Below are 19,201 nucleotides of genomic sequence, written 5' to 3'. Positions count from 1 at the left end.
ACAGTCAAGCAGCAGGGAACTCCGTTCCCTAGCTATCGATTCCATCCCTCTCCCTGGCAACTGTCTGAGGCTGAACCAGACTTATCGCAACCTTGGTGTGCTATGTGACTCTGAGATGAGTTTCGATAAGACCGCCTATTATCACCTCCGTAACATCGCCCGACTCCATCCTTGCCTCCGCTCGTCTGCTGCTGAAACCCTCATCTATGCCTTTGTTACCTCTAGACTTGACTATTCCAACGCAATCTTGGCTGACCTTCTATGTTCTGCCCTCCATAAACTTGCGGTCATAAACTCTGCTGCACTAACTCGCACCAAGTCCCATTTACCTAGCACCCCTGTGCTTGCTGACATATATTGGCTCCCGGTTAAGCAACTCCTAGATTTTAAAATTCTCATCCTCGTTTTCAAATCCCTCCATGGCCTTGCTCCTCCCTATCTCTGTAATCTCCTCCAGCCCTACAACCCTCCGAGATATCTGAGGTCTCCCAATTCTGGACTCTTGAGCATTCCCGATTTTAATCGCTCCACCACTGGCGCCTTGCCTTCAGCTGCCAAGGCCCTCAGCTCTAGAAGTCCCTCCCTAAACCTCTCCACCTCTCTAACTCTCTTTCCGCCTTTAAGATGTTCCTTAAAACCTACCTCTTTGATCAAGATTTTGGTCACCTGCCCTATGTGGCTCAGTGTCAAAATATGTTTGATAATGCTCCTGTGAAGTGTCTTGGGACATTTTACTACGTTAAAGGTGCTATATACATACAAGTTATTGTTGTTGTTGTTGTTGTGCCATTGAATTTCCCACTTCCCTGTTCTAGGCTGCTCTGCCTGCTGCCCAACCCCCCACCCCCGCCCCACACACACACTTACCTAACCGCCCCCCCCACCCCCTCCGATAGCTCCTTATTGTTGTGTATGTACCTTTAAGGGAATAACTGGTCTCAGACTGCAGTACCGGCAGTGACCACCCCTGTATAAAAGGCCCTAGCAGGCTTCTGTAGTTTCAGGTTTCCAGGTTGTCTCCATTCAGTAAAGACTTGTAATAATCAACTCCTGCAGTCCGTGTCTCAATTATACACGGACATAATACTGGCAACGAGTAAGAAACGAACTTACCTGCAACTCGGCAGCACCTCAGACGACATTATTGAAGGTCGAAGCCAGAAGAAAGAAAAAAAAAATAATCCAAAGAAACTCGAGAAACGTGCGTCGACCGTGGGCAACCGCCCTCCAAATCATCGTATTGAAAAGTGCAGGAGAGACTGTCGAGAGCCAGGCTTGGTCTCCAGTCTGTGGTTTCCCAGCTAATCGGGCTGGTGGCAGGTAGTGCACTGATCCTTCCTGGGCTGCGGCGGGCTAGAGCTCGATCGGGTGGCTCTGCAACGGGGCCGGGCAGCGAGTCGGGAAGCAAAGAGAGAGAGAGAGGGTGGAGCACACAGGGCGTGGCTGGTGCTTCGCAGCCGGGCAGCGTTCGGACCTAAGAAGAGGGAGGGAAGTGTCCCAGAGGGTCCGCTCCACGACAGGAACGGTTCTTCAATTAACGGAGCAAATATTGAAGCGCGAAAGAAAAAGAAAAATACCGCGGCGAGTGATGTTGGCAGCAGCGATCGGGGAGGCGCGAAGACCATAGGGCGTCGCCATTACAGGATAGTAAAATAAATATAATCGCCAGCAACAGCGTTGGCAGCAGCGGCAGTGGCGGGAAAGCGCGGGAGGCGCCATCTTAACTCGGCGGGGAAGAAGGAAAAGCGCGGGAGGCGCCATTTTGATCCATCGGGGACGAAGGCAAAGCGCGGGAGGCGCCATCTTAGATTTTCAAGATGCCAAAGACTGGCGATATCACTGCCTTCGATAATGCAATAGAAGACTGGACCACGTATGTGGAAAGAGTCGAGGTATATTGCGAGGCAAACAAAATAGCCGGAGAAAAAGGCATCGGTATTGCTAAATTTAATGGGCGAAAGAACGTATGGCCTATTGTGGGACCTGATTACTCCAGCCAAACCGAAGGCGAAGAGTTTTAACGAAATTGTTGCGATCCTACAGGAACACCTAAATCCTACACCGCTGCTGATAGCAGAAAGATTTAAATTCCACAGGAGAAATCAGCATAAAAATGAGAACAATGCGATTACCTTACGGAACTCTGCAAGCTATCAAAGCACTGTCAGTTCGGAGCAGGACTGGCAGATACCTTATGGGACAAATTTGTCTGTGGACTCCTGAGTGAAGGAACCCAGAAGAGGTTACTCTCAGAGAAAGACCTGACGCTAGATAAGGCTTTCAGCGTGGCAGTATCGTACGAAGCAGTAGCAAGGGGAGCTGCGGAAGTACAACAAAAGCCACAGGAATACAGAACCCATGAAATGACACGGGGATTTGCAAAATGTTATTGCTGCAGCAGAACAAACCATGACCAGAAGGACTGCTGGTCCAAGGACAAAATATGCAGGCAATGCGGAAAGATGGGACACATTGCACGAGCTTGCAGGTCTGGGAAGAAGACCAACGACAACAAAAAGGCTACTAAGGAACCATACAGGAAAGTACAAAAGATGACGGACAGTAGTTCCGAAGACCAGATGAGCGATAGTGAATCCGGGAACAAGAGACTAAGCTGTCTCAAACTTCACAACGTAATCGCAAAAGAGGATCACCAAACCATTTGGGTCACACTCACGATAGCAGGGTCCCAAGTCAAAGTGGAATTGGATACAGGATCAGCTCTAAACGTCATGAATCGACGAGACTACGAGCGGCTATTCTCACACATACCCTTGAGAGAGACATCCATTGTCTTGAGGACGTATACGGGGCAAAAAGTATACCCCAGAGGAAAAATAAGGGTGCCTGTCGAATACAACGGCAAGAAAATACGGAAATTGTATCTCTACATTCTGCAAGATGGTGGACCACCGTTATTGGGACGTGAATGGATCAGAAAGATAAGTTTAGACTGGCACTCCATTCAGGCACTGACAGTGGCTGGTAAAAAGGATGACGACGTCACTCCTGGACGATTGACAACAATCTTAGTTGACGCCAAAGAGGTATTTCAACAAGAACTGGGCACTCTTAAAGGCGTAACCGCCTCGATAAAAATAGAGGAGAATGCAATTCCCAAGTTTTTCAAAGCAAGACCGGTACCATATGCAATTCGCCCAGCCGTCGAGGCAGAGCTGGAGAATCTGGAGAATGCAGGCGTGTTATCTAAGGTAGACTGGAGCGAGTGGGCGACACCCATCGTTCCTGTCATGAAGAAAACGTTAAACAATAAATCTGAGGAGCCAAGGAAGATTCGCATCTGTGGGGACTTCAAGGTGACGGTGAACCCAGTCCTTCACACAGTACATATCCTCTTCCAAGGATAGAAGATATCTTCGCCTCACTATCTGGAGGGAAGCGTTTTACAAAAATTGACCTAGCACAAGCATATTTGCAGATGGAGGTTGAAGAATCCTCTAGGAAGTATCTCACGATAAACACTCACAAAGGTCTTTACCAGTATAATCGACTAGTATTCGGAGTAGCATCGGCTCCGGCGATATGGCAAAGAGCGATGGAACGAGTCCTGCAAGGGATTCCGGGGACTCAGTGTTACTTGGACGACATCCTAGTGACAGGTGAAGATGACAGTGAACACCTTGCCAACCTAGAGCAGGTGCTCACTAGACTACGTGAACATGGGCTACGAGCCAATCGCCCTAAGTGCGAGTTTTTTAAGAAACAGATATCGTATTGTGGCCACGTGATTGATGAAGAGGGGTTGCATAAGTCCCCTGACAAAATTGAAGCGGTAGTTAAGGCTGCAGGCGCCTGAAAATGTGTCGCAACTGAGGTCATTCCTCGGATTGGTGAATTACTACCGTAAGTTTTTGCCGAATTTGTCCACAATTCTGCATCCACTGAACGCCCTAGTACGAACGGGAGTAGCATGGAAATGGAACGATGAATGTAAGCGGGCCTTTCAGAAGAGTAAGGACCTAATCACTTCAAGAGAAGTATTGGCTCACTACAACCCATCACTACCGATAAGACTGGCGTGTGATGCGTCTCCCTATGGTGTTGCGGCGGTACTGTCACATAAATTCCTTGATGGTTCAGGGAGGCCGATAGCTTTTGCGTCACGCTCGTTAACTTCAGCCGAGCGTAACTATGCCCAGATTGACAGAGAGGCCCTCAGCCTGGTGTGGGGGTGAAGAAGTTCAATCACTACCTGCACGGTCAGAGATTTACTCTACTAACTGATCATCAACCTCTCGTCTCCATTTTCAACCCTCAGAAGGGCGTACCGATAATGACGGCACAACGGCTACAGAGGTGGTCCCTTTTCCTAGGGGCACACCAATATGACATCGAGTACAAAGGAACTAAACAGCATGGGAATGCTGATGGATTGTCGCGCCTACCGTTGCCGACGGTGGAAGAAGAACTGGCAGTGGATCCAGTGGAGTTATTCCACTCGACTATAGTCAAATGTCTCCCTGTGACGAATGCAAACATAGAAAGGGAAACACAAAATGACCCGACACTCTCCTGGGCCTATGATTTAATGGTGAAGGGATGGCCAGCACATGGCGAACCACTGCTGCCAGCATTCTCGCCGAGAAGAGAACAGCTGTCAGTGTGCAGAGGAACCTTGATGTGTGGATCCAGAATAGTAATTCCACCCAAATTGAAGGATAGAGTGCTCAATGAGCTTAATGAGGGTCATCTGGGAGGGGTAAAAATGAAGAACTTAGCCAGAGCGTTTGTGTGGTGGCCAGGAATCGATAGAGAAATCGAAGAGATGACCAAGAGCTGTGCAGGATGCCAGAAGGTCCAAAACGCCCCACCACAAGCCCCTCTACATCCATGGGAGTGGCCCTCATCTCCATGGCAAAGGGTGCACATTGATTTTGCTGGTCCCTTTATGGACTCGATGTTTTTAATTGCGGTGGATGCACATTCAAAGTGGCCAGAGGTAATAAAAATGTCCTCAACCACCACAGAAAAAACTATCACAGTCTTACGAACCATATTCGCCAGGAATGGGCTGCCTGAACAGATTTGCTCTGACAATGGACCACAGTTTGTGTCTGAAGAGTTCCGGAGGTTCTTAAAGAACAATGGTGTTAAGCATTACACATCCGCCCCATATCATCCGGCCACTAATGGATTGGCCGAGAGGTTTGTTCAAACATTCAAGAAGGCTATCAAGGCAATGTGTAATGAAGATATACCCCTACAACACAAGGTGGATAACTTATTTTTTGCCTACCGGAATGCGACACATGCAGTTACCAACCAAACTCCAGCCATGATGTTCTTCAATCGAAGACTACGATGCTGCTTGGATTTGGTTAAGCCAAACATCAGAAGAGATGTGGAGAACAGGCAGTTTCAGAATATGAATGAAAGGCCGACCAGGAGTTTTAAGATAGGCCAACCAGTTTTGGCCCGGGACTACCGCACAGAGAAATGGCAGCCAGGAATGATCTGTACACGGCAAGGACCTCTAATGTATACCATGGACGTTGGAGAGCATTGTAAGACGCTATGCTGACCAGATTCTAGAGTCACTGGAAAACGTCAACTCCACACCACGATCTGATACACCTGGCGATGAAACCGAAGTACCAATTGCATCTACCGCAGAATCAGTGATAGTGGAAGCAGATGAACCAAACGACGACATTGATCCTGACTCAACCTTGCCAGAAGAACCTGATATCCCAAAGAGGCGTTATCCAGACAGAATCAGGAAGCCTCCTCAAAGACTGAACTTATAATTGCTTAACTTCAACCAATGTATCTAGCAACCGTAACTGTAATTAGTTATTATTTAGTTGTTAAATGAATGTTATGTACTGTTTATCTAAAAGGGGAGGAATTGTTGTGTATGTACCTTTAAGGGAATAACTGGTCTCAGACTGCAGTACCGGCAGTGACCACCCCTGTATAAAAGGCCCTAGCAGGCTTCTGTAGTTTCAGTTTTCCAGGTTGTCTCCATTCAGTAAAGACTTGTTATAATCAACTCCTGCAGTCCGTGTCTCAATTATACACGGACATAATACTTATCATAGTCACTGGAGAGATGGAAGCTCTGCTTAAGGCTACAACTTGGCTCCAGTTACAGCCCTAATATTCCTTGGCTGACATTGTAATGTTATGACTGAAGGATGATTGCAAGAATGCACATAAAACACTATACAGTTCTTATTTGTGCAGCCACAGTATTCTATTGTTTAAATCATAGTTATTGAGAGTCATCACTGTTCACTAATAAACGACAGTGGCTGTGATCAGATTCAATACAAATCACAGTAAAAAGGTACCATGGTTCAATATGAAAAATACATTTCAAACAGGGGAAGAAGTACAGCAAACGGCAATAAAGAAATGTAGAATACCAAGCAACTCACACGTGACAAGCTCCCGCATCAGGGTAAAAAGGTTAAAGGACCAGAACACGCAACAGGCCAGAGTTGGAAATAGATGGACACACAGAAGACAAGTGGGTTCTATGGGAAGTGCTGCTCAGTGCGATATCTAGTCACTCCAGCCCAGACAAAAACAAAAAAAGTTGCGCAAAATTAATTTTCCAATGAATTTTTACTGTATTTCTTAGGGACTTAAATAAACATCCCATGTAACAGCAATGCAGAAAATTGAGCTGAAGTAACTGGGCAGATCACAAAAATGTTTTTTGTATCATCTTGGAGATAATAAACTGTTAGTTCTGAAAATGAACCATCAGAGCAAACATATTCATATGGCACATTATGGAACCTAAATAATGTGTGGCAGCTTCATGTTCATTTATGCCTCATAAGCACAGGGAAGTCTCTTGCATGCTAATGTAAGTTATTCATTATGACCCAAGGTTGCTTGCCCTAATTTTGGTGCTGTGCTTCGGTGCTCTTTCCATACCTTGACACAGGTGCATGGCTTTGAGGTGGGAACAGCATGAGGAGGGGCTGCAGTAAAGGAGGTAGCAACATGCAATGAGAATAGGCTGACTGGCTGTGGCCAAGGACTGTACTCCACAGAGAAAGAACTACTGACAATGGATGGAAATAAAGATCTCTGTCAGAATATGAGATAGAAAAGCTTAAAATGAAAATCATTTTGATACCAACACTGAGGAATTGAAGGTCACAGACCGTAGTGAGGCAGCAGCGTGGAAGATTCTAGAAATAATGATTGCTGTAAGGTAGAAACAAGAAAGAATCTGAAGTAAGATTATGGTAAACGCAGAAAGAATTTGAAAATATATATTGAAGTTAATCCCTTCTGTATGTTGTTCAGACTAATCATTACTGCCAGCTCTGTCTATATCCCCTTCACAAAAGCAAGATATGTAGGACCTTTTAGTGTTGCATATCTAGGGGGCAGGGCAAATCCTTACAGAAATAAATGTTCTTGCATCTTCAACTGTAATTATTCATTTTTAAGTAAAGCAGCAAGCATTAAAATATGAGAACATGTGCAAATGTAACATCCAGACCAAACTTCACTATATTTTTGCACAAATGTGTGACATAGGGCATAGTTACTGCTTCACAGCAAAAATTACAGTCGAGTTTTGTCAGACTCGGAGGTGCCACGGTGTAACACTGCCCCAGGAAAGTTGTCACACATCACTTTGGTTTGAGAGCAGGTGCAGTCTAACTGCAATGTAGCATCAAGCTAAGTTTAAATATCTCCTGGTTATTTTATCAACTTAAGCAGAACTTATTTAATTGCTTTAAGAAAGTCGATGCTGCTGCCTGTACTCACATTGTGTTTAATATTCACCAGTTCGAAATGGAGCATGCATCCACAGACTGCCCTCCTGACCACAAGAATTGGATTTGCAGCCAGGCAATGTAAATCAGGTGTTGCCATTGTGAATCAATACTGTAACTACCAATCTAAGATCAGTTGCTGTAGTATGGCCACAGCCCTTGGTAGGTTCAATAACTCCCTCAAGCAAATCAGGATTTTATTCATTAATGCCTTCTAAAACATCTATTATTAACTGCACAATCATAATGCACCTAGAAAATATATAAACTGATGAGCTCGCTTGAAATTGTCTATTCCAGCACAGAACCTGTGAACCACAAGCAGGAAATGTCCTTAACAGAGATTAGTGAAATGATTTGTTATAGTCATTGGTTGCCTGTAACAAACATTTAAACAGTCATCTGTAAACCCCAAATGTATTCTAATCTGTATTCATATCATAACTTGGTAGTCAAGGCATTTTTATATTTTGTAAAAGGTAACCTTTGAAGTGAAATAACAACAATCTTGAACTGAATTCTATGTCACGGATTTTTAACACCGAGACATTGCATCTAAAATCAGGTCTTGGTCTGATGCCAAGTATGTAATGAGTTACTTAAAGCCTAGACAAAAAAAATGCTCTACTGGAAAAATACAACAACATTCACCAACAGGGTCAGCTAGTGTATAAAAGAGATGGATTGCTCTCCAAAGAGGTTTTTTCACAAAGAAAATTATTCATATTCAAATTAACCATAGATGATGAACATGACAATAGCTTTTCTTGGAGCAGTGTCATGTAGAAATCTGCTTATTTCTAACTGTTAATATAAAAATGATAACAATTTTATACGGACAACAGCAACAAGGTTTAATTACACTTATTAGTTAACACTTCAATCCTTTAAATAATTGATCTTAATGGATGAGCTGTTTTCCAGAATAATACTGTCTCATTATAGAGGAAATCGTAGAATTGTTGAACTTTACAATATAGGAGGTAATTTGACTTATTGTTTTTGTGCTAGCTCACTGAAAGAGCTACCCAATTTACCCATTCCTGCCCTGTCCCATACTCTTTTATTCATTTTTAAACATCTATTCATTATCACTTTTAATAGCTATTAAAGATTCTGCTTCCACCACTGTTTCTGGTAGGACATTCCATGTCCTAACAGCCCTCTGCAAAAAAAAAGAATTCCCCAAATCTCTCCCTTCATCGTTTTGGTGATGATCTTAATTTAGGCCCGCTAGTTACTAGTTCACCAAGCAGTGGAAATATTTTTTTCTGATTAACTGTATCTAAGCCCCTTATAATTTTGAACACCACTCTCAGATATCTTAATCTTCTCTGTTCTAATGAAAATAGCCACAGTTTCTTTAGACTTTCCTCATAACTAAAGCCTCTCATCCCCTTTATCATTTTAGTAAATCTCTTCTGTCCTCTCTCCATTGCCTTAACATCTTTCCTAATTTAGGGTAACCAAAAATGGACACAATATTCGAACTGCAGCCTAACCAATGATTTATATAATGATTTAGAATCACCTCTTTGCTTTTGTACTCCAGAAAGAAAAAGAAAGAAAAGAGCAAGAAAGAATATATATATAAAATATATATCCTTTTGCCTTGAATATCTCAATGTCTCTCAACCTCTCCTGCCTTCTATCCTATCACAGACATTCCCTTTTGTTCTTTCATCCCCTCCCCCCTTTCCCAGCCCCTGCACTTGCTTAAAAATCTGTTCCATTTCCTGCTTTTTTCCAGTTCTGACAAAAGGTCATCGACCTGAAACGTTAACTCTGTTTCTCTTTTCACAGATGCTGCCTGAATTGCTGAGTATCTCCAGCATTTTCTATATATAATATGAAAAATATAAAAGTGTTATATTGCCTTTTATGTCCTCAGGATATCCTAAAATGCTTCATAGCCAATGAATTACTTTTGGACTGCAGTGGGCAGTTGCAGCCCCAATTTGTGCACAGCAAAGTTCCACAAAGAGTAAATAAAATAAATGATCTGTTTTGATGGTGTTGGTTGATGGATTGATGTTGGCCAAGATATAAAGAGATAGCCCTGCTCTTCTTTGAATATGGTGGATTTTTTTAATGACACCTCTGACAATGCAGCACTCCCACAGTACTAGACTGAAGTCTCAGCTTGGATTATACACTTAATACTCATGGGGATTCAATAGTCAGGGGGACAGACAGGCAGTTCTGCTAATGTTGATGTGAGACTGTATGGAATGTTGCCTCCCTGGTGCCTGGGTAAAGAACATCATTGAGAGGGTGCAGAACATTCTGCAGTGGGGAAGGGGAAGAGCCAGAAGTTGTGGTCTATATTGGAACCAATGACATAGGGAAGAAGAGGGTTGAGGTCCAGTAGTCAGAGTTTAAGGAGCGAGTGAAGGAGTTAAAAAAGCAGAATCTCAAAAGGTAGTAAGCTCTGGATTACTCCCAGTGCCACGTGCTAGTGAGAGTAGAAATAGGAAGACATGGTAGGTTAATGAGTAGCTAGAGACATGAAGCTCTGACCACGCTCAATCAGCTCTGATGGACGGGTCACATTTTCCGCATGCCCGATACGAGACTCCCAAAACAAGCGCTCTACTCGGAGTTCCGGCACGGCAAGAGAGCCCCAGGTGGGCAGAGGAAATGCTTCAAGGACACCCTCAAAGCCTCCTTGAAAAAGTGTAACATCCCCATCGACATCTGGGAATCCCTGGCCGAAGACCGCACAAAGTGGAGGAGAAGCATCCGGGAAGGCGCCGAACACCTCGAGTCTCTTCGCCGGTAGCAAGCGGAAGCCAAGCGCAAGTCAACCCAAGCACCCAACCCACCCGCCCCTTCAACCACCGTCTGCCCCACCTGTGACAGAGAATGTAGGTCCCGCATTGGACTCATCAGTCACCTGCGAACTCATTTTTAATGTGGAAGCAAGTCATCCTTGGTTCTGAGGGACTGCCTAAGAAGCAGAGAGACATGGTGCAGGAGGGAGGGCTCAGGTTCCTGGGACCAATTCTATGGCAGGAGGGACCAGTTCAAGATGGATGGGTTGCACCTGAACAGAGCTGGGACTAATATCCTTGTGGGCAGGTTAACTAATTCGGCAGGGGCTTGGGCACCAGGTTGTAGTATTAAAAAGTAGAAACAAGGTGAACAGAGACAGTTAGAGTTAGAAATAATACAGAATTAGGTGGGATCATAGAAAATACAAAGAGGTCTAAGTTAGATTTGGAGTGCATGTGTGTAAATGCACAAAGCGTGGTTAATAAAGTTGGTGAGCTGCAGGCACAAATAGCCACGTGGGATTATGATGTAGTGACCCAACCGAGACCTGGCTCAAGAAAGGGGAGGCGTGGATATTTAATATTCCTGGGTACAAGTTATTCAGGAAATATAGGAAAGGAAAAAAGGGAGGAGAGGTAGCAGTTTTGATTCAGGAAAATATTACAGTGCTAGAAAGAGAGAATGTCCTTGAGGGATCAAATCAGAATCTATTTGGGTGGAGTTGAGAAACAATAAAGGAGCTATTACACTACCTGCTGTATTTTATAGACCACCAAATAGTGGGATGGAGATAGAGGAGCAGATTTGCAAAGAAATTACTGAGAGGAGCAAGAACTATAGAGTAGTGATAATGAGAGACTTTAACTACCCCAATAATGAAAGGGGCAGTGATTGTGTTAAGGGCAGAAAATTTCTAAAGTGTGTTCAGGAGAATTTTCTTGATCAGTATAGTTTCCTGCCCAATGAGGATGGAGGCATTGATGGATCTAGTCCTGGGGAATGAAGAGGGTCAAGTGGAGAATGTCACAGTTGGAGAGCATGTTGGGAATAGTGATCATAGTATCATAAGGTTTAGGTTATGGAGAAGGACAAGGATAAATCTAGAATAAAAATACTTAACTGGAGGAGGGCTAATTTCAGAGAATTGAGGAAGGATCTGGCCTGGGTAAGTTGGAGTCAAAGAATGGCAGGTAGAAATATAATGGAGCAATGGGTGGCCTTTAAAGGGGAGATGGTTCTGGTACACTCTAAGTACATTCCTACAAGGGGGAAAGGGAGGGCACCCAGTCCAAATGGGATGCATCCTAGGTTGCTGAGGGAAGTAAGGGTAGAAATTGCGGGGGTGCTGGCCACAATCTTCCAATCCTCGTTAGATAAGGGGTGGTGCCAGAGGACTGGAGGATTACACCCTTGTTCAAAAAAGGGGAGAAAGATAAACCTGGGAATTATAGGCCAGTCATCTTAACGTCGGTGGTGGGGAACATTTTAGAAACAATAATCCGGAAAAAAATTAACAGCCACTTGGAAAAGCATGGACTAATAAAGGAGAGCCAGCATGGATTTGTTAAGGGCAAATTGTGTTTGACTAACTTGTGTTAAGAGGGGGAAAGGGTGGTCAGGGGCCAGAGGAGGATCGGGGAGGGGATACCAGGAAGATGATCAGGGGCTGGAGCGGGGAGGTCAGAAACCCAAAGGGGGGATCAGAGGCCTCAGAGGAGGTCGGAGAAAATTGGAGGCCTCGTGGCAGGAGATCAGGGGCCTGCACGAGTAGGGGGGGGGGGGGTGGGTGTGAGGTCAGAGGCCTTGCTGGGGGGGGGGAGGCCGGAAGAGATCAGAAGAGTTGGGGGAAGGGGTGCTGTTTGATCGTGGGGGGTTTGGGTGAGGCAGAGATGCTGGATCCAGCAAGTAAGTTTAAAGGCACTTTTTAAAAAATGTGTTTATGGGATCTGGGCTTTACTGGCATTGCCAGCATTTATTGCCTATCCCTAGTTGCCCTTGAGAAGGTGGTGGTGAGCCGCCGTCTTGAACCGCTGCAGTCCATGTGGTGATGGTACTCCCACAGTGCTGTTAGGTAGGGAGTTCCAGGATTTTGACCCAGCGACGATGAAGGATCGGCGATATACATCTAAGTCAGGATGGTGTGTGACTTGGAGGGGAACTTGGAGGTGGTGGTGTTCCCATGCACCTGCTGCCCTTGTCCTTCTAGGTGGAAGAGGTCGCGGGTTTGGGAGGTGCTGCCGAAGAAGCCTTGGGTGAGTTGCTGCAGTGCATCTTGTAGATGGTACACACTGCAGCCACGGTACACCAGTGGTGGAGGGAATGAATGTTGAAGGTAGTTGATGGGGTGACAATCAAGCGGGCTGTTTTTTCCTGGATGGTATCGAGCTTCCTGAGTGTTGTTGGAGCTGCACTCATCCAGGCAAGTGGAGAGTATTCCATCACACTCCTTACTTGTGCGTTGTAGATGGTGGAAAGGCTTTGGGGAGTCAGGAGGTGAGACACTCACCGCAGATCCTGGCCTCTGACCTGCTCATTGCTACAGTATTTATGTGGCTGGTCCAGTTAAGTTTCTGGTTAATGGTGACCCCCAGGATGTTGAAGGTGGGGGATTCGGCGATGGTAATGCCATTGAATGTCAAGGGGCGGTGCTTAGACTCTCACTTGTTGGGGGTACTCTTTGCATGGCACTTCTGTGGCGCGAATGTTAGCTGCCACTTATCAGCCCAAGCCTGAACGTCGTCCAGGTCTTGTTGCATGCGGGCATGAACTGCTTCATTATCCGAGGAGTTGTCAATGGCGCTGAAACCTGTCCAGCCAGAGTTAAATTGAAAATGGTGGATCACCCTGAGGCACGCCTGCCCCATTATAATATTTAAATAGGCGACCCACCTCCTGGGAGCAGGTTGGCTGCCCATCCCCATCTCGCCTCCGTTAAAACCGGAAGTGGGCAGGTTGGAGGTTCGCTGGGGTCGAGATTCCGTTTTTTAACTCTTTAACCTTCCACCTGACCACAACCCACCTGTTTTTTGGGGTTAAAATTCCCCCCATATAGTACATAAGCCAGGAAGTTATGCTAAACCGATATAAAACACTAGTTCAGTCCCAGCTGGAGTATTGTGTCCAATTGTGGGCACCACACTTTAGGAAGGACGTAAAATATTTGGAGAGGGTACAGAAGAGATTTACTAGAATGGTAACAGATGACGGATTACAGTTATGTGGATAGACTGGAGAAGCTGTGGTTGTTCTCCTTAGAGCAGAGAATGCTAAGAGGAGATTTGATAGAGGTGTTTAAAACCATGAAAAGTTTAGATAAGAGTAAGTAAAGATAAACTGTTCCCAATGACTGAAGGGTCGATAATGAGAGGGCACAGATTTGAGGTGATTGGCAAAAGAACCAGATGCGACATGAAGAAAAACTTTTTTCTGTAACGAGTGGTTAGGATTTGGAATGCACTGCCTGATAGGGTGGTGGATACAGGTTCAATAGAAGCCTTCAAAAGGGAATTGGATAAATGCTTGAAGGAGAAAAAATAGCAGGGTTATGGGGAAAGAGCGGGGGAGTGGGACTAATTGGATTGCTCTTTGAAAGAGCTGGTGCAGTCTCGATGGGCCAAACGGCCTCCTTCTGTGCTGTACTATTCTGATTCTATGTGCATTTTTGAAAATAATTTTATCAACTTGTCCTCTCACTATTAAAGGTTTTTGCATATGAACTCCGAAGCCTCTCTGCTCCTCTACTCCTTTTAAAATTCTACCATTTAGTGTATATTCCTCTCCTTACTTCACCTCCCAAAATCTATCACCTCATATTTCTTTGCATTAATTTTATCTGTCATCTATATGCCCACCCGTCTACGTCCTCCCAAAGTCACTTACAGTTTTCATCACAGTTAACCATGTTGCCTATTTTTATGTCACCTGTAAATTTTGACATTTGCTCCCTATACCTGATTAAAGATCATTTATACGTATTGCGAACAGCAATGGTTCTAACATTAACCACTATGCGAGACCACTGCCTCTACAGGAAACTCGCCGCAAGGGAGGCGCTAATATTGGGCCACATATCTTGCGGAAGTGGCCATCAGGTAAGTCCTGGGCTGGGGAGCTGGAGAGAGGGTTGAACGCGATTCCTGTGGAGTCAGGGGAGTCCTCCTGCTCCTTCTGGCTGGATAGGAAGGTTTTTTTTATTTTTTTTGAGCAGGGGCTGGAGCACAAATCCAGGACCTGTCATATCCAGAATTACAGTGCGAGTGCACCAGAAGAGCTGAGGAACTTTGGGCCCATTGTCTTTAATTAGGGGCCGATTTTAACTCTACTTGTTCAGCAGAAACCTGGCGAGTGGGCAGTTAAAATCACCCTGGCTTTTACCTGTCCAAAAGCTGCCATGATCCCAACATCTGCTATTTTAACCTGCTCTCCTGAGCAGGCAGCAAGGATACGCGCCTGGAGCCAACGGGGTCCTTCTTTACATTTGCAAGTTGCGGCCCGATGACATCATTGAAACCCGACTGTAATTTTAACTCAGGCCTGAGCGGGGAATCCACCTGGAGTTAAAATCGGACCTAAGACTCAGCTACTCACTGCCTTAAGTAGTTGTGCTATCGATGGTGCCTTCTTCTCTTCTTTACTGCTTTCTTTTAATTTTATTTTTCTCTTACTCTCAATTTCTAAACTCAACATAGTTTCAAAGTTTCTGCTACTCTGGTGAACAAAATTACCTGAACATATAAGTTGAAACAGTACTGGATGTAAAGAGATTTTGTATGTATAGCTGTTTAACACAGAATGAATTGTGCACAATAATGAAATGGTGAACAAATATGGGGGAGAAATTCATTATAGCCCCGTTTGGGTGCTAAATTTAAAAATTGAGAAAATTAGCACTAGTCACTAATGGTTCTCAACTATTAAAAAATTCAGTTTTGCGCTCCAGGAAGGAAGTGGAGCGCTAAATCAAGCACTCCACTTCCTCCTGGAGCACAACAGGTAGCAGGCGGGGCGGTAGGTGTGCAGCACTGCACAATGGGCCGTGCAGCGCTGCCTCCCTTAAAGGGAAGGGCCATCACTGCAGGCTCTGCAAGGAAAAAACTTACCTGGTCCCTGGCGGAAGCCACGATGCGGCCAGATCAGCCCGATGCACTGCGGCAGTGTCGGGCTGATCGATGGGTGGTGACGAAACAAAAAAAAATGCAAAGAGCATTTCAGACTTTATTTTAAACTTACCTCGGCCACCTCGCCTTTAGGTATCGCCCCCGAAGCACCCGGCCTCCCGATGAACATATCCTGCAGCTGTCAGTGTCATCGCCCGGTGAAGCTGCAGGGGGCGGAAATGAATTTTGGGTCTAGGGCGCTACCGGGACGATGCGCTGCCAGATGAAGTCATGATCTCCGGGCACAGGAGATCATGGCGCTAGGGATTACTGCCATCACAAAAAGGTGAATTTTGCAGGCGGCAGTAACATCGCCACGCCCAGGCGGTAAGTCCTTAGTGCCCTGTTATTGCCCCTGAAGGCGCTAACGGGAGGCACTAAGGCACCGATTTTCTAGCCTGTAACTTATTTTAAAATTAATGTAAAAACAATCTGGGACCACCATAATATTAGGTGGCCTTGAAGTATGTGTCAGCGGTAGCACACTCGCCTCCGAGTCAGAAGGTTGTGGGTTCATAGTCCCACTGCAGGAACTTCAGCACATAAAGCTAGGCTGACACTCTAGTGCAGGGCTGAGGGTGTGCTGCATTGTTGGAGGTGCCGTCTTTCAGATGAGATGTTAAACCGAGGCCCCATCTGCTCTCTCAGGTGGACGTAAAAGGTCCCATGGCACTATTTCAAAGAAGAGTAGGGGAGTTATCCCTGGTGTCCTGGCCAATGTTTCTCCCTCAATCAACATCACAAAAACAGATTATCTGGGCATTTTCACATTGCTGTTTGTTCACATTACAACAGTGACTCTGCTTCATTGGCTGTAAAGTGCTTTGAGATGTCCAGTTAGGCGCTATATAAATGCAAGTCTTTCTTTCTTTATAAAGCATACAGAAAAAATAGCAAGGCTTTGAAATTACTCTGTGAAGATTAGTGTGCAAATGCTTGATTTGTTCATTTTAGTCTACTATTTTAACAAAGGCAAATAAACAGGTTAATGCCTGAAGTAATTAAATATGAATATTTTAAGTGCTCATATGCTAATCTTCATAAAGTGTAATTTCAAGACCAAATGTATCACACAGATAACCATAATTCTGGAATACAAACCACCAAGGCTGCATGAAATCCACCAGTAAGTCTGAATGAAATACTAGTAACTCAGCATAAAATATCTGAGTCTGAATAGAATATCAGTCAATGTACATGAAATACCGTGAACTACTGCAGAAGTCAGTTCAGAACAGAAATAACATAATTCCCCACAAAATGGCTGAACTAACTGACAGCAGAAAGTGACAGTATTAGATGACAGAAACATGTAACGTAACTAGGTGACTGAATGAGGTGACAGGATTAGCAGATAGAACTATGAAACAGAAATATATAACAGATCCTAATGAACAGAAGAGGATGAAAAAAATTAGGTGACAGAAGTAGATAATCAAACTATGTAACAGAGGTAGGTGACAGACAGGATGATAGACCAGGAGACAGAGCTACATGATGGAGGAAGGAAGCAGAACAAAAATATAGTAACAGTACTAGCCGATTGAGCTACTTGATAAAATTGGTAAATTGTACTAGATTTATTTGTTCAACCCATTTTCACCTAAATTATATCACATATATACCTCATATGATAGCCACTAACCTAGGTGAAACATGTTAAGTAAGGAAATGAGATGTGAATCTCATTTTATTGACGAGGTCTATCTCTTTGTTATTACTTTCCATGATTGGTTCTGGCACATGATCCAGCCCACTTTCTGTTCTGTTTTGTCCTGCTATCATCTTGGCTAACTCAACCTTTTGGACGGTCATGACACTTTTTCTACTGTGAACTAATTTGTGCTCTGGTTCTCTATATTTCAGGCAGGATGGTTACTTTGCAGGACTGTTTTTGCTGTGGCTGTTTTCTTCACACTACAGAGGTTTGTTGCAGGATTTCTTTGTCTGCTGCACAATTGTGCTTTTTAAATATTTTTCATGTCATATTTGTTTGTCCGTTTGGATTTCTAAACCACCTAGAATTCCTAGAGTCAATGGGGGTAACTTTGTCAGATCAGATTGACCACACATTAAAAACCCCATTCAATTTTCCTTTCCATTCTGGTGCTGTAAGATCTGTTCTGTTTATATTGTGGCACAGTTTATACAACACTAGATAAGCATTTCAACAACTCACTTTGGTAGGAAAAATAGAAAAGCAGAGTATTTTTTTTAAATGGTGAGAGATTGGGAAATGTTGGTGTTCAGAGGGACCTGGGTGTCCTTGTATACGAATCACTGAAAGTCAACATGCAGGTACAGCAAGCAATTAGGAAAGCAAATGGTATGCTGGCCTTTATTACAAGAGGATTTGAGTATAAGATTAAAAATGTCTTACTGCAATTATATAGGGCCCTGGTGAGACCATACTTGGAGTATTGTGTACAGTTTTGGACTCCATACCTAAGGAAGGATATACTTGCCATAGAGGGAGTGCAACAAAGGTTCACCAGACTGATTCCTGGGATGGGGGGATTGTCCTACGAGGAGAGATTGAGTAGACTAGGCCTATATTCTCTAGAGTTTAGAAGAATGAGAGGTGCTCTCTTTGAAATGTACAAAATTCTTACAGGGCTTGACAGGATAGATGCAGGGAGGATGTTTCCCCTGGCTGGGGAGTCTAGAACCAGGGGTCAGTCTCAGAATAAGGGGTCAGCCATTTAGGACTGAGATGAGAAGAAATGTCTTCACTTAGGGGATGGTGAATCTGTGGAATATTCTACCCCAGAGGGATGTGGAGGCTCAGTCGTTGAGTATATTCAGGACAGAGATCGAAAGATTTTTGGATATTAAGGGAATCAAGGGATATGGGGATAGTGCAGGGAAGTGGAGATGAGGTAGAAGATCAGCCATGATCTTATTGAATGGTGGAGCAGGCTCGAGGGGCTGAATGGCCTACTCCTGCTCCTATTTCTTATGTTCTTATATTCACTGTATACAATCTTGTGCAGGTGCAGTAATGTTTATGACTATTTTTACTGGACTGGGAAAGATAGCTTAGAATTCAATAGCCCAGAATTTGGGCTACTTACCACCACTCTACTGCCCTTCTCTGGCGCAGGACTCAACGACGCCAGTTGGTGTGGGCCTTCAGATAGCAGCGCTGGCCCTGGAGATGCAAATATGGAGAGCGTGACATCAGTCGGCGTGCAACACCACCTTAACGTCATGCTCTGTGAACTTGAACTTTAGTGCGGAGTCCTAAGCATGCTCTGAAAAGCGAGAGTGCAGCAGACTGACAGAGGTGCTGTCAGCACTTCTTAAATGGATACACACATCTTTCAGGTAAGTTTGTATTTAAGCTTTTGGACTGGGTTTTTATATTTCATTGAAGTAGTGACTTGGTGCAATACATGTTAAAAGTTATTTTAAGTGTGCAGAGAGTGCAACCGGTAGTTAACAGGCAGTTTTTAGCCTAATCCCTATTTTTAAGGTTGAAACATAGAAACATAGAGATAGGAA

General features: G+C 44.4%; 1 protein-coding gene across 3 annotated transcripts in view; it reads right to left on the bottom strand.

Moving 5' to 3' along the window:
- pcdh7b (protocadherin 7b) overlaps positions 1-19,201 on the bottom strand; it is a 589,810-nt gene that overhangs the window by 172,950 nt on the left and 397,659 nt on the right. The window contains exon 3 of one of the 3 annotated variants that reach the window (XM_085968264.1): positions 12,845-18,848. The exons of the other annotated variants lie outside the window; for them this stretch is intronic. Within the exon in view, the coding sequence (XP_085824390.1) occupies positions 18,715-18,848 (134 nt within the window). The 3' untranslated portion in view covers positions 12,845-18,714. Of the gene's footprint in view, positions 1-12,844; positions 18,849-19,201 lie in introns of those variants that run through there. 3 annotated transcript variants of the gene reach the window in all.

The sequence above is a fragment of the Somniosus microcephalus genome, chromosome 2 (genome assembly GCF_052327205.1).
Source record: "Somniosus microcephalus isolate GS21.2 chromosome 2, FLI_Smic_1.0, whole genome shotgun sequence".
Classification (NCBI taxonomy): Eukaryota; Metazoa; Chordata; class Chondrichthyes; order Squaliformes; family Somniosidae; genus Somniosus; species Somniosus microcephalus.
The sequence above is the reverse complement of the archived record's forward strand: the minus strand, read 5'-3'. Positions and strand labels throughout refer to the sequence as shown.